This window comes from Mandrillus leucophaeus, unplaced genomic scaffold, assembly GCF_000951045.1.
Source record: "Mandrillus leucophaeus isolate KB7577 unplaced genomic scaffold, Mleu.le_1.0 Scaffold19, whole genome shotgun sequence".
In the NCBI taxonomy this organism is placed as follows: Eukaryota; Metazoa; Chordata; class Mammalia; order Primates; family Cercopithecidae; genus Mandrillus; species Mandrillus leucophaeus.
The window spans coordinates 2588854-2605071 of NW_012101920.1; the positions used below are offsets into that span (position 1 = coordinate 2588854).

General features: G+C 41.3%; 1 protein-coding gene across 4 annotated transcripts in view; it reads left to right on the forward strand.

Moving 5' to 3' along the window:
- The window catches only part of TSHZ2 (teashirt zinc finger homeobox 2), a 543820-nt gene extending 528686 nt beyond the window's left edge, over window positions 1–15134 (forward strand). For 2 of the 4 annotated variants that reach the window (XM_011978119.1, XM_011978117.1), the window contains one exon: window positions 11203–11582. Coding sequence is in view for 1 of the 4 variants with exons in the window: in XM_011978120.1 (XP_011833510.1) it covers window positions 11203–11204 (2 nt within the window). In the remaining 3 variants the exon portion in view is untranslated. Of the gene's footprint in view, window positions 1–11202; window positions 12246–14936 lie in introns of those variants that run through there. The other 2 variants (XR_001005875.1, XM_011978120.1) reach the window with 2 other exon arrangements.
- The last annotated feature ends 1084 nt before the right edge of the window (window positions 15135–16218 follow it).

The window sequence follows — 16218 nt, forward strand, 5'->3', positions numbered from 1 at the left end:
GGGGAGGGAGGGAGGGATAACCCAGATGTTACTGATATATAACTGTTAAATGTTTTCATTAACTCAACCTTTCTGAGGTTTGATAGAAGAAAAAAAGAGTCCCTCTTGCCATTTGGAAACTCAGCCACTTTGTTCTACCTGGTTTATTTTGTGACCTCCCTTTCCAAGAGCAATTAGTCTCAGTCTCTGTTGTCAATGCTGGGAAAAGTACATGGAAGAAAGGAATTAAGGAAAGGCAACACATCAGAAAACGTTTTCAAATAGTATCCACCTACCCACCTGAAGCTGTGTCTGGCATATCAAAAGGATTCAATATATTTAAGCAATTACCTGTATTTTATTCACTCCAAGAATTGAAATTTGTCCACTGAAGTTGAAGGGTTTCCTCACACAGAGATTTCTCTTAGGAAAAATTAAATGAAACGCTAATAATGAAATTCAGCAATGTAGATAAGCCAATTTGGATTTCCAAATTGTAATTCCATTTGAAAAATATTAACTACAGGTTTCTCTCAGGATTACGCCACTAAACATCATGTGTCTCCACTGTTCCTTTGCTTCCCTGTCACAGTCTTTTTAAAATAATAACACTTGGCCGGGCACAGTGGCTCATGCCTGTAATTCCAGCACTTTGGGAGGCCAGGGTGGGCAGATCACTTGAGGCCAGGAGTTCAAGAATCAGCCTGGCCAAAATAGTGAAACCCGCCTCCTAAAAATACAAAAATTAGTCAGGTGTGGTGGCAGCCACCTGTAATCCCAGCTACTCAGGAGGCTAAGACAGGAGAATCACTTTAACCCAGGAGGCGGAGGTTACAGTGAGCGGAGATCGTGCCACTGCACTCCAGCCTGGATGATAGAGCAAAACTCTGTCTCAAAAATAAAATTAAAATAAAATAAAATAAAATACTGAATATACTTTTTTTCCATTTTCAACTAAACAACTTTAAGAAGCCCTAAATTAGGAGTCAGGTGTTCTGACCTATCATTGAATCACCCTGAGAGCAAGTTATTTAAATTCCCTCTTCTTCAACTTATCTTTGGGGTACTAATATTTATCCAATATATTTCAAAAGACAACGGGTATGAATGGTCTTTGAAAAAAATGTAAATTGCTTCAAAATGACAGATGAAATTATTCTTTGAACTTGAAAGCACCAAATAGATGACAAAGCTTCTGGAGCCCGCTCGTGTTTCCCTGGGCTATTTTTCCAGTCTCTTCTCTTTCCATGCTGTAACTTGTTTCTTTCATAGAATTAGAGAAGTAGGATTCTAGGTACATCTATTTTTTTTTTCTTTCGTATTGTTTTGTGATAAATACTTTAAAACCCTTAGTGGTTTCCATGTTAGAAAAGATAGGCTTCCAATTAGTGTCTTTAGAACTTCATTCTTTCAACAAGTATTTATCAAGTACCCACTCTGTGACAGACACTGGGTTTTATGCCTGGGACTGTGCTGTGATCAAACTCTCACCTTCCTGGAGTTTACACAGGCAGGCGCTAAACTAAAAATTATATCTGTGATGATGTGCTTATAAGCTGCAATAAGTCTTACAAGGACACCGTAAAAGGTTCATGCAAGATGATAACAAAAGAATGTAGTCAAGTCCTATGGGTAAGAGAAGACTTCTTTGAGAAAGCACCATTTGAACTGAGACTTCAAAGATGAAAAGGTGCTGGCCAAACAAAGAGTGGGAAGAAGAGCATGCTAGGCAGAGGGAGCAGCACCTGCAAAGACCCTGAGGCCAGTGTTCTCGGGATATATCATCAAGTGGCAGAGAGACCCAGGTGAAGGCAGAGAGATGGCAAGGCCAGATCAAGCAGGACATTAAAACAAGTTTGTCGGGCCGGGCGCGGTGGCTCAAGCCTGTAATCCCAGCACTTTGGGAGGCCAAGACGGGCGGATCACGAGGTCAGGAGATCAAGACCATCCTGGCTAACACGGTGAAACCCCGTCTCTACTAAAAACAATACAAAAAAACTAGCCGGGCGAGGCAACGGGCGCCTGTAGTCCCAGCTACTTGGGAGGCGGAGGCAGGAGAATGGCGTAAAAACCCGGGAGGCGGAGCTTGCAGTGAGCTGAGATCTGGCCACTGCACCCCAGCCTGGGCGACAGATTCCGTCTCAAAAAAAAAACAAAAAAAACAAACAAAAAAAAGAAGTTTGTCTTTTTTACAAGTGCCATAGGCACTTTTTTTTTTTTTCTTTTTGAGACGGAGTTTCGCTCTTGTTGCCCAGGCTGGAGTACAATGGTGCGATCTCGGCTCACAACAACCTCCGTCTCCCGGTTCAAGCGATTCTCCTGCCTCAGCCTCCCGAGAAGATGGTATTACAGGCACGGGCCACCACACCCCACTAATTTTGTATTTTTAGTAGAGACTTGGTTTCTCCATGTTGGTCAGGCTGGTCTCAAACTCCCCACCTCAGGTGATCCGCCCACCTCAGCCTCCCAATGTGCTGAGATTACAGGTGTGAGCCATTGCACCTGGCCAGGCCATTGCTGGATTCTAAGCTGGAATTTGAAGTGACCCCTTCAACTTAATTTAAGATTTTATAAGCTCACTTTGTTTGCTATATGGAAAGTTATCAGAAGGACACCAAGTGGACTAAAGCAGCCCAGTGAGCGAGTACCACAGCCATCCAGGGCAGACAGGCGCAGAACCGAATTGTGTGCACCATTGCAGGCGGCCCTGGAAATACAGTTTGGAGGGATTTTATGCTAGGGTCGGGGTGAGCCATTGGATGCGAGGGAGGAGTGAGGGCACAGTCAAAGATGACCCAACTTTCTGGCTGGAAAAATTGAGTCATATGAGATTCCATTTCCTGTGAAGAGGAACATAGAGGGGAACAGAATAGGGATGGGGGAGTGCAAGCACCGTGTTTCGGGAAAGGGTTTATTGAAATAGTTGTGAGATCTTCACAGAGAGATGCCAAGAAGCCAGTTGGATGTTCAGATCTGGAACTCACAGTCATCAGCACGCAGACGATATTTCAAGTTTCAGAACTGGAAGATGATGCTTAGAAAGAGCTCGTAGGGAACAGAGGTTCTCCGCCTTTGCAGACTCACTGTTGACATTTTAGGACAAGCATTTTATAACTTCCTTTTACTATCCTGAAATAAAATTTCTAGATCAGGTGGCCAGCCTACACACAAACTGCAAAAAGAAATCGTCTAATAAAAAAGAAAGGGGCCTGGCACGGTGACTCACACCTATAATCCCAGCACTTTGGGAGGCCCAGGCAGGTGGATCACGTCAGATCAGGAGTTCGAGACTAGTCTGGCCAACGTGGTGAAACCCCATCTCTACTAAAAACACAAAAATTAGCCAGGCGTGGTGGTGCCTGCCTGTAATCCCAGCTACTCGGTAGGCTGAGGCAGGAGAATCACTTGAACCCAGGAGGCGGAGGTTGCAGTGAGCCGAGATCCTGCCACTGTACTCCAGCCTGGGCAACAAGGTGAGACTCTGCCTCAATTTAAAAAAAAAAAAAAAAGGAGAAAATGGAGGCACAAAAATTCACCAGAACAGAGCTTCTCAAACTCGAGCGTGTACAAAAATCACCCGAACATCCTATTAAAATGCAGATTCCAAACCAGCAGCTTGGGGTGGGCCCTGTAGTCTGCACATCTGACGATCTCTAGGTGATCCCAATACTGCTGTTATGTGGACCACCCTCAGAGTAACAGCATCCTAGAAGATGTAATGAGGCAGTCAGATGTGTGCCATAGGTAGACTCACCGTGAACATGTCAGTGGTAAATGCAGAGCAATATGGGTGGATTGAATGGGCGTCCTGAGGATCATGAGCAGTAATACAAAGGTGACTTGATTTTCTAAAACGGCAAATAACTCTCATTACATTCCAAATAAAGCAAAGTACAGGTTCTCTTTGTCAGATAAGCTTTACTTCCGGAAATTACAGTGTGTGTTAAACTGTGCAGAAAAGACTTCGTGTTTATATGTAAAACAGAGTTAAGTTCTAGCCTCAGATAATTGTGAAAAGGTTTTGAACCAAAGACAATTTTGTCCTCTACCCCCAGTGGGCATTTGACAATGTCTAGACACAAGTTCAGTTGTCACAACTCAGGAGAAAAGCAGATGCTGCTGGCATGGAGTGGGTAGAGGCCAGGGATGCGGCTGGATGTCTACAATGCACAGACAGGCAGCCCCCACCAGAAGGACTTGTGTATCTAGCTGAAAATATTAACAGTGCCAAGTCAGAGAAAAACTGGCTTGCAGAGATATTTTCAAAAATGGTACAGACTGACAGCAATGGCTCACACTTATAATCCCAACACTTTGGGAGGACGAGGTGGGAGGATCACTTGAGCCCAGGAGTTGAAGACCAGCATGGGCAAAATAACCCAGGTTTGTTTTTTTTGTTTTGTTTTGTTTTGTTTTTGAGACAGAGTTTCACTCTTGTTGCCCAGGCTCACTGCAACCTCCACCTGCTGGGTTCAAATGATTCTCCTGCCTCAGCCTCCTGAGTAGCTGGGATTACAGGCGCCTGCCACCAAGACTGGCTAATTTTTGTATTTTTAGTAGAGACGGGGTTTCTCCAGGTTGGCCAGGTTGGTCTTGAACTCCTGACCTCAGGTGATCCACCTGCCTCAGCCTCCCAAAGTGCTAGAGACTCCATCTCTACAAAAAAAATTTAAAAATTAACCTAGTGTGGTGGCATGTGTCTGTAGTACCAGCCACTCAGGTGGCTGAATCAGGAGGTTCACTTGAGCCCAGGAGATCAAGGCTGCAGTGAACTATGATTGTGCCACTGCACTCCAGCCTGAATGACAGAGCAAGACCCTACCTTCTAAAACAAAAAAAAAAATGAAAAAAATAAAAAATGAGTGCAAGATGAGGGACGACACCACCTTGTGTGAAACTGTCTCACACATTACAAAGTGCCTCATGTTCCCAGCCCCTAACCACTAAATGCCAGCAGTGCCCCCTTTTATCAACCACAAGACATGCCCTAAAAATAGGAGCGTTGAATAAGAACAACAGCAGAGAGTGGGGGGTCGGCAGGATGGAGCAACAGCAAGAAGAGCAGGAGCCAGCCACAATGCTACGCCAGGGCATGAGAAAGGCTGGCATGGCCAAATTAAAACATATGTCATTCTACGCATCTGTTGGTGACTCTGTAATTAATACAAAAATAATTACATCTCTTTGCCTGGCTCTCCCTCACCAACTACTTAATGAACACTGCCAAGAACTTTTTAGATATGTAATTAAATTTTTTATTTATTTCCATTTTATTTTTATAGTAGTAGCTCAAGATATTAGAAAAAAAAAAAAATGCAGCAGCAAAGCCCAGCCTTAACTACCATTTGAGAGGCAACTAACCGTATCCACTTCCTTTTTTTCTCAATCTGTTCCATGCAATTCATTCTGAACAACAGGAAATAATAGCAACAGCTCTCTTATTCCCCTTCCCTTCATTTTTCAGTTTTAATTATCTGCCAGGATCTCCTCTTTGGACACAGAGAGAAACCAGGATTTTTCTTTTCTTTTAATATAAGAGATAATTTGGCTGGGCACGGTGGCTTACGCCTGTAATCCCAACACTTTGGGAGGTCAAGGCAAGAGGATTTCTTGAGTTCAGGAGTTTGAGACCAGCCTGGGCAACATGGCGAAACCCCGTCTCTACAAAAAATACAGAAAAAATTAGCCGGGTGTGGTCCCAGCTTTTCAGGAGGCTGAGGTGGGAGGATTACCTGAGCCCAGGAGGCAGAGGTTGCAGTGAGCCAAGATCATACCACTATACTCAAGGCTGGGCAACAGAGTGAGACCCTGTCTCAAAAAAATAGAAAAAGAAAAAAATATATTTTTTTAAAATAATAATGTGTTGTCCCAAAGTGGTCCAAGATTCGGATCTTCTCTTTACCCTTCTTCAGGTATAGGAACACTGACCTTTCCAAAAGCCCACCACTTCCATCAGTCACGCTGGGATCCAGGAGACTTCTCCAATAGAAATACCCCCATAGATAAGTTTCATAAAAGACATTGGTATCTGAAATTTAAAAGTAACTATACTCAGACAATGGCCGTCTGCAGTGGCTCACGCCTGTTATCCCAGCATTTTCGGAGGCCAAGGCGGGTGGATAACCTGAGGTCGGGAGTTCGAGACCAGCCTGACCACCATGGAGAAACCTTCGTCTCTACTAAAAATACAAAATTAGCTAGGCATGGTGGCACATGCCTGTAATCCCAGCTACTCGGGAGGCTGAGGCAGGAGAACTGCTTGAACCCGGGGGCGGAAGTTGCAGTGAGCCAAGATATGGCGCCATTGCACTGCAGCCTGGGCGACAGAGCGAAACTCCATCTCCAAAAAAAAAAAAAGTAACTATACTCAGATATTCTTGGAAAAACGCCTCTAAATCGCTAATAATGTCAATGTTCAGTGCTTAAAAACATTACCAAAGTATTACAATAAACATTACCAAAGTATTACTTCTTATATACAAGTATATAAGCAGCAGTGGCTGAAGAGGCAAGAATGACCACAGGCCCAACATCTTTACATCTCTTAACCCTCTGTTTCCTAGGTTGAAAGTGTAGAAATTATGATCTCCTGCACTGCAGCATTGTGAAGTTGACACAAGGTGAAGCAATGTCACATTGCACTGCAACAGGATCCTTTCATGCTGAGATCCAAAAAAGCCAGATAACCTGAGTCAAGAATCACAGAAAGTCAATAACAAAATCAGGGCTGAGGTCTCGAGAACTAGAAAACTTCCTTGGTTTTCGCACAGGAATCTATCATGTGTGCTTATTTCACATTGCATTCCTGTATCAAAACATCTCATGTCCACCATAACTATATACACCTACTACATACCCACAAAAATTAAAAATAGGGCTGGACATGGTGGCTCATGCCTGTAATCCCAGCACTTTGGGAGGCCAAGGTGGGGAGAATGGCTTGAACCCAGGAGTTCAAGACCAGCCTGGGCAACATGGCGAAACCCTGTCTCTACAAAAAATACAAAAGAATTAACCGGGTGTGCTGGTGCACACCGATGGTTCCAACTATTCAGGAGGCTGAGGTGGGAGGATCACCTGAGCCCAGGAGGCTCTACAAAATACAAAACTTAGCTGGGCATGGTGGCACACCTGTAGTCCCAGCTACTCAGCAGGCTGACGTGGGAGGATGGATTGAGCCCAGGAGATCGAGGCTGTAGTAAGCTGTGATTGCACCACTGCGCACTAGACTGGGTGACAGAACAAAACCCTGTCCCCCATCTCCCCAACCCACAAACAAAACAAAACAGATTTTTAATTAAAAAATTGAAAAACAAACAGAATCTGTCATGAAGGTATTTTTCAGCAAACAACACTCAGGTATATTTGTGAATCTTAAATAGGAAAGAAAAGAGTTATCAAATAAACCTGGCAAGTACTGGGTTAAGTAAAGACATACTATGTTCGGTTTGGTTTTAACTGCAGGACTTCTCAGAGTCTTTAATATGTTAATGTGTGTTGTAAATTTCCAAGACAGGAACTATAATAAAATCATTGTTTTCTTTCTCCTTGCTTTCATTCTCAAGACAAACTTTGCCCTAAAAGAAACCCAGTTAGAAAAGTCTGGGTGTTGATCTAATCTGGAGCCACTTCAAGGAAGTGATAATAAAACAAAGTTCCATGAAATTGGTGTCACATTGATATCATGGTCAAAGAGGAGAAAATGACAGCCTCCAGTAGGCCCGGTGTGAAACAGTCCTCCAGCCAGGACTTCACTCTTGTTTCACAGTGTAATGCCACTGCAGTTTCCAAAAGTCCACCAATTTCTGGCCTCCACTTTTTCTTGGACCCATCTCTCTTCTTCCAACCACATGATCATCCTCCTTTAAGTTTCTAGACCTGCCAGAGGATCTCAACCAATTCAAAACAAAGATCGCCAGGGGCTCTTTTTCTCTCGAGTGCACATCTAATGTCAAAGGGAAATGGTTCTCTCCACTGATGGTGATCAAGGCGTTCACCTGTAATCTAGGTAGGGTGGTACCTGTCATGAGCTTGGAAGCTTCAGAGTAGGAAGGACTAAATTTAAAGCCATCCTCTGCTTTTTATTAGCTGTGAACACTGGGACAAGTCACTTACTTTTATCTCTCTCTCTCTCTCTTTTTTTTTTTTGTTGTTGTTGCTGTTGTTGTTGTTGAGACAGAGTCTCACTCTGTTGCCCAAGCTGGAGTGCAGTGGTGCAACCTCAGATCACTATAACCTCCGCCTCCCAGGTTCAAGCGATTCTCATGCCTCAATCTCCCAAGTAGCTGGAATTATAGAAGTGCACCTCCATGTCCGGCTAATTTTTGTATTTTTAGTAGAGACAAAGTTTTGCTATGTTTACCAGGCTGGTCTTGATCTCATAACCTCATGTGATCTACCCGCCTTTGCCTCCGAAGGTGCTGGGATTACAGGCATACACCACCATGCTCAGCCTTTATCTCTCATTTTTAAAATGAATTTGTTTCAAGAGTTAACAGTAATGTGTATAAAGTGACTGGAATTTGGTAGATACATAATAACTGGTTGCTAGAATTCCAATCATACTATTCCTTACCAAGAAATAGTTTGAAATGTCTGTTATGATTATTTTGTGCATAATTTCTCTACACATATCAAATATCATCTGATTTTCAATTTGTCTTTATCCTTCCACTAGAAATTTGGAAGCTTTCCTTTTCTAAAAAGACTAATCATATTTAGGTTTAATGTTTTTTCTCACTAAAATGAACACTGCCACTAAATAACAAGATGTAAACAAGAAACTGCACTCAGATTGGGCTGAAAGAAATTGCATACTTTCCGCACAGTAATCCAGAGCAAAATTCTTGGAAAGAAAAATCACCCTGTTACTAAGTAGCACTTCTCTACCACAAAAATGTTCCTATCTTTTGACAGGAATTCCATGCTTAAGAATTTAAGCCTATGAAAATATTCCAGCACACAGAAAAGCCTGAAACACAAAGATGTTCATCATAGTGTTGTGTATTGTTGAATAAAAATTGCAAACATTAAATGCCCAATATTACATTATCATAGTATCGTAAACTATTATAATGTATGTGATAGAACTTCTACAGCTGTTTATGCTGGTGCTTTCCAGTGAAAAACTACCTCCAGACAGGTGCATCATACAGTCAGCAAATATAACTATGTAAACCTAACGAAATGCATGGGACGGCCAGACACAGTGGCTCACACCTGTAATCCCAGCACTTTAGGAGGCTGAGGCAGGCGGATCACCTGAGGTCAGGAGTTCAACACTAGCCTGGCCAACATGGTGAAACCCCGTCTCTACTAAAAATACAAAAATTAGCTGAGCATGGTGATGCATGTCTGTAATCCCAGCTACTCGGGAGGCTGAAGCAGAATTACTTGAACCCAAGAGGCGGAAGTTGTAGTGAACCAAGATCATGCCACTGCACTCCAGCTTAGGTGACAGAGCGAGGCTCCGACTCAAAAAAAAAAAAAAAAAAAGCATGGGGAAAGAAAAGACTAGAAGGAAATACAGCAGAATGTGAATGAGAGCTTTAAGCCTGGTATGACCATAGGTTAATGGTTTTCTTTTTTTCCCAAAAAACTTTATAGTGAAAAATCATACATTATGTATTTTAATTTCTAATTGCAGTAAAATACACATAACGTAAAATTTATCATTTTCACTATTAAGTGTACAATTGAGTGGCTTTAAGTACATTCAGATTGTTGTGCAAACCTAACAATATCCATCTACAGAATTTTTCATCTTACAAAAGATGAAACTGAAACTGTGTTCAGAGTGAACAAGAATTCTTATTTCTTTTCCCATCTCATCCCCAGCCCCTGGCAACCACCATTCCTCTTTCTGTTTCTATGAGTTTGACTACCACCACATACGTTATATAGTTATAACCATATAGTATTTTTCTTTTTGTGACTGGCTTATTTTCACTTAGCATAATGTTCTCAGGATTCACCCCTGTTGTAGAATGTGTCAGAATTTCTTCCATTCCTAGGGCTAATACTCCACTGCATGTACGTACGTATCACATTTGCTTATCCACTCATCCGCTGGACACTTGGGTTGTTTCTGAGTTTTGGCTATTGTGAATAATGTTGCTATGAACATGGGTGTTCAAATATTCCTTCCACACATTATAGTTAAAATATTATTTTTTTCTTTTTTTTTTTTTTGAGACGGGGTCTTGCTCTGTCGCCCAGGCTGGAGTGCAGTGGCCGGATCTCAGCTCACTGCAAGCTCCGCCTCCCGGATTCACGCCATTCTCCTGCCTCAACCTCCCGAGTAGCTGGGACTACAGGCGCCCGCCACCTCGCCCGGCTAGTTTTTTGTATCTTTTAGGTTAGCCAGGATAGTCTTGATCTCCTGACCTCGTGATCCACCCGTCTCGGCCTCCCAAAGTGCTGGGATTACAGGCTTGAACCACAGCGCCCGGCCTATTTTTTTTCTTAATTTAAAGTTGCAACGTTTTGGCCAGTCTAGGTGGCTCACGCCTGTAATCTCAGCACCTTGAGAGGCTGAGGTGGGAGGACTGCTTGAGCCCAGGAATCTGAGACCAGCCTGGGCAACACAGGCTCTACAAAATAAAAACTAAACCTACTCAGGCATGATGGAGTGTGCCCGTCGTTCCAGTCACTCAGGAGGTTGAGGTAGGAGGATCACTTGAGCCTGGGAGGTCGAGGCTGTAGTAAGCCGTGATGATGCCACTGCACAAGTACAGTGACAGAGTGAGATTCTGTCTTAAAAGGAAAAGAAAAAGAAAATTGCAACTTTCATTTTAGATACAGAGGGTACACATGCAGTTTGTTGCCTGGGAATATTGCGTGATACTGAGCTGTGGGGTATGGATCTCATCACCCAGGCAGTGAGCATAGTACCTGATAGGTAGTTTTTCAACCCATTTCCTCCTTCCTCCCTCCCCCGCCCCAGTAGTCCCTAGTGTCTCTTGTTCCCGTGTTTACATCCGTGTGTGCTCAGTGTTTAGCTCCCACTTATGAGTGAGAACATACAGTATTTAAATAGTTTTTGCTCGAAGTTGACTCCTCCTTTTCATGTTCCACGGTCTTGTTATATAACTATGACTTTACTCAGAACATTCGGACAAATAAAGTAGTGGAGGTGGGCAAGGTGATCACTGCGGGGAAAAATCACCTGGGCTACACCTCAGAAAATAATGCACCTTTCTGTTGTTCTGATTCCCATTACAGGACGAATGCCTTAGTTTCCACTTTCCAGCCTGGATCCCCTCACACTGAACCCTTCTTCGCTGCACCATCCTGCTTCTGACATTGAACTCATTGAACTCCTCCTGACACCCTGGCTCCAAGAAGACTGCCAAAAAAAAAAAAAAAAAAATCACCCCAGCCATTTCTCTTCATCCTCACTAACAATTTGGTAATGAAGTATTGATTTCCACTTCTCTGCTTATGGGCGATATTAGATTTTTATTGATAAACTGCAATGGGGCTGTCTCGTCTCCACAGTACCCTTTTCACTGTCACAAGAAAACAAAGTGCCACCGAAGAAAAGTAATGACTGAGAACATTGATGTACTTATTTTGTCAGTTTGTAACAGGGAAGTGGGGGGAGTATAAGTCTTCATAGTTTAATGTCCAAGTGGGCTGCACTAGATGTAGACACTTGGAGGCTTACTTTTCATGGTAATGTCCATTTCCTATTTATAACCCCTCTGGGAACGTTTGTCTAAAGGAAATGTTTCTGTTCAGTGTAACAATTACGGTTGCATCTGGATTGCCCAGTCCTGCCCCTGCACTAGGGGGCCATTAATCACTGCAAAGTAGAAGAATTATTGAGTTAAACCAGAGTTTGAGCCAAGAAAACCCCTGAACGATGTTCATCTTCTGTGAAACTTGTTCAAATAGTTAAGCTTAACCATGTTGCTGCCAAAGACTTTTCCTATGCAGTGGTGAGGCACCTTGATCATCATCATTATCTTGATTGGTTTAAAAAAAATAGTTTTAAGCACACACCACTGTCGTATGAGAACTGCAAATTGGGAGAACTGGTGAAATGCAGAATCTGAGAGAATGCGAGAAGATGAGATCACTGCAGGGTACAAAGTTCTGCAGCAGTCTTTTCTGGTAATCCCTTTCTGCAGAACCTGATGTTTATGGGCTCTAAAACACAGCTTAGCTTAAGAAGCAACAGAAAGCATGAAATAGGGTGTCCATTTTAAATGTGTTCCTGCAACTTTTTTCATTAAAACTTTGAGGGCCCAATTTTAATTTGTGGAATATTCCCGTTAATAATGAGATCTAATTAAGACATCCATTAAAAGCCCGTTAAAGTTAATTTAACGTAAAAATTCCAATAGAACTGTATTAGATTTTCTCCATTAAATTAACGTTATGGATTTTTAACGGATGTCTTAATTATACGTTATTATTAACGGGAATACTGTATTACACAGATTAAAATCAGGTCCTAAGTCAACTTGGAAAAGCTAAGAGCATGTTTTAATATTAAAATTCTTGCATACCTAGTGCACAGTTTGGAGACGCAAGGATAGATCTGTTTACTCTAGTTGAACATTTTCTATACAATTGAAAGCAACCTATAATAGATAAATCCATCATTGCATTTAAACAATGAATTTCCTTATTCTCAAAGGACAAATAAGTCTGGATTATGTGGTAAATTGCTACTCAGCTATGGTGAAATATTTATACTATTCCAGGCACAACACTAGGAACTATATGATTCTGAAACAAAAGGAATATTTTCTGTTGTTGCTTTAATTACCAAGGTTATTTTTTTTTTAAATCTCAACACTGACAAAATGAAACCAAATATCTCTTCCTCACCATTTCTCAAAGAGGCTGCCTGTTGGAATTGTTTTGGGAATTTTGACATGATCCCTAAATTCAACATCGGGATTTAAAAAAAAAAAAAGAAAAAAACCTTCTTATTTACCTCCTAGGGAAAGTGTTGCCCTTATGCCACATATAATAGCAAATTGCTTTTTTTATGGCATGCATAACCTAGATGGGAAAAAATATGGCGCTTCGGGGAAGGAGGGAAAAAGTAAATGAAGTTCCAGGAATGTCATTCTGAAGTAATGAGGCATGGACAGAAAATATACCCCTCACATCATCGGATTGAGATGGCAGTCGAAATAGCTTCATTGAAGTGTCAGCACTCATCCATCAATCAATCACCCACAAGGAAAAATAGCAACAGTACAACCGGGCGGCTTTTATGGGATTTACTCTTGGGCATAGGGAATAGCGGCTCAAATGTAGTTCTGACATGAAAAGCAAGGTGCTGATATTATTTTTTATGATGGGAGGATCATAAAGTGAATTGAGAACAGTGAGGTCTGTCTTTGCTTAACCTATTCAACCAGAAATGAATGGAGCTCGACTGGAAAGAACAGTCTTCGGATGGGTTAAGATTGAAGGGTGGACTGGACTCTACTGAGCACCGTCCTTCAACAAGGAAATTCTATTAAAGGAAAATCAATGCATTAGCATTGGGGTTCTTGAAGCTGTTAAAAATTGTCTGCTCTAATCCAGGGTTATTAGGCCAAAGTTACATAATTCACATCTCACTGCAACCATCCAAAAGCAGATTCTCAAGCCCTTGCTCCAATGGGGGGAGGAGATCAATACAATTCCCAATTCCATGGAAATTGTTTCCCTTCTAAGAAAGAAAAAATAAACCATCTGCTTCAACATATAATCGATATGGTTTTGTTAGCACAATTTCTATGGTGGGATGGGGTGGGAGGTGAGATTCAAAAATATTGATAAATTTGGTAAGACTGGTAAATTGCCGCCTGGCAACCATGCATGTCACTGCTGAGGGATGGCTGCTAAGGTTCACCTTAGAAAACAAGATCTGGGCTGGCACTGGGGCATACGCTTGGCTCTCAGCATATTCCTAGAGGCCAGGCCTCTCTTCATTTGGCCAGCCCTCTGAGGCTTCTAGAAACTTCTTTCTGGTGGAAAAAAGCTAAATAACATAAACTCAGGAGAATGTCTTTATCCACCTTCATACCACTGCTTTCTTTTCCCTGAATAAAAGACAGTTCTGATAAGTGAGAACTTTAGAATTGGAAAGGATGATGTGCAAATATAATGCAAATTACCCTCAAGTATCTCCATTCTGCCACCACCTCTTGTTACCAGTAAGTAGGAGAGATCGCCTTTTCTTCCCCATCCGTCCTTCCAGCTAAGACCACCAGCCACCTGCAAATTGAGATGCCCATTTAAAAATGTATATGTCAACATTTAAATGTTATGTATTTGGCCTTATTTTGTAGTTCAGCAAATTCTCCAAATACACAGCATGTTACAAAGCACTGGTGGCACAGGGAACAACAGGAAATGATATTTATTTAGCAAATTCATTTAACAAATATTGTTGGACACCTGTTATGTGTGACACTGTCCTAGGCACTGTGGGATAACAACAGTAAACACTTCACACAACAGCCTGCCTTCCTGTTGTTTTACAAGAGCTCCTAAAGATAGCTGATACCAAGACACTTGAGGGACACAGTTCATGTAGAACTAAAATATTAGTATTTCAGAATAAGGATTTTTTTTTTCCTAAAAAGCATACAGAGAGGAAATAGCTTAAAAATAGGTCAAGACCTAAAAACAGAATATGTAATCATGAAATAAATTGGATAACCCAGATAGTCCCCACAGAATTTCTTTCAGGTCACAGATTTCTTAAAACTCACCCCTAAAATGTGCCTGCTTGGTTGTTTGAATCTTGCATAATTAATGTCACAGGCGCAAGCCGCTGAACTTAGTTGAGATGGAGAAAACAAACAAATGCAATGACATATCTGAGAAGCATTTATGTAACTCTGGTTAAGTGGTGAGGAGGGGTGTGTGAAGACAGTATGCATGCCTATGTGTGTGTATTCATATATATGTGTATACATATGAATTTCACTGTTATTTTCCAGGGTCTATGGACAATGTGGCAGTAAGAATCTATGATGTTCTGAAACTTTTCACAGTAAATCCAAAGATTACAGACCTTACAAGGTGCTTGCATTCTGTTGCTTTTCCATCTGTCACTTCTCAGGTTATTTGACTGTGTTCAAACCTTCTTTTCTTTTTCGTTGAGTTTCATTTTTTAAGCTTGTTAAATGCTTTTGTTTAAAAAAAAAAAAAAAAAACCCAAATGTCATTTTTCACATTATCCTCTCTTCTCTGCAACAAGGATAGTAAGATGTAGATGAATGCAAAAATAATAACAACAATACGGAAATATATTAAAGGCTTTAAAATATGCACATATGTAGTTCTAAAGAGCAATAACGGTAGTATCTATTTCGAAGATGCGTTAGGCAAAAAAGAAATCAAAACTGAAATTTTCGTGTATTTTTCCCCTTGTAAGATGTTAAAATGCTAAATTCATTTTCTCCTTTCCTCTATGTGGCACTTTCTCAAAATATCTATGAAATACTTTTAGACAAAGATTGAGCTGGAGAAAGAGATACAAATCTCCATCCCCCTAGACAGAGAGACATGTTTCCATTGTAGGAAGGCATTAAACATTTTGAAACTTGTGAATCATCTTTAGAATTTCTACTGGGGAATTTTACCTCTTCATCCGAAGTAAAAGCCACTTATCTCCTTTGGCTCCCAGTGACAGATTCAGAGGCATACGCGGATATACAATTTTCAGGCTCTAGTTAATCTTCTTCCAATAGTTACGAACAATGGGCTAACGGGCGTGGGTGTTTCTCCAAAAATTATTCATGCACAAGGCAGCCCAAAGCTTCAGGGAAAACTAGAAATGTGTTATGGATTAGAATAGGACTGTTTTAAAATGCTAGGACCAGGTGGAACGCTATTTCTGCAACAGGACTCTGTCCATTTCCTTTGGAACAATATATTCCAAGTAAAATGGCTCTTCCAAGGAATGGCACCCTGACTTGACACCCTTCGGTATACAAATTATTTTACCAAGAGCCATGATTATTATTAAGGCCTTTTAAAATACAGGCTGTTTGAAAAAAGACATTAAATATTCACAGCCCTTTGTATCATGTTTAATGCTTAAAACAGCTTTTAGAAGTACAAGTAATAACTTTTTGGTAAGAAACCCCAGGAGAAGTCAAAAAATTTGAACAAAGGCATTACAAAAAAAAAAAAAAAAAAAATCTAACCACTCCATTCAACTCTGTCGGAAAATAAATTTCAATGTGTTCAATGAATTGTCTTGAACCTGAAACCTGA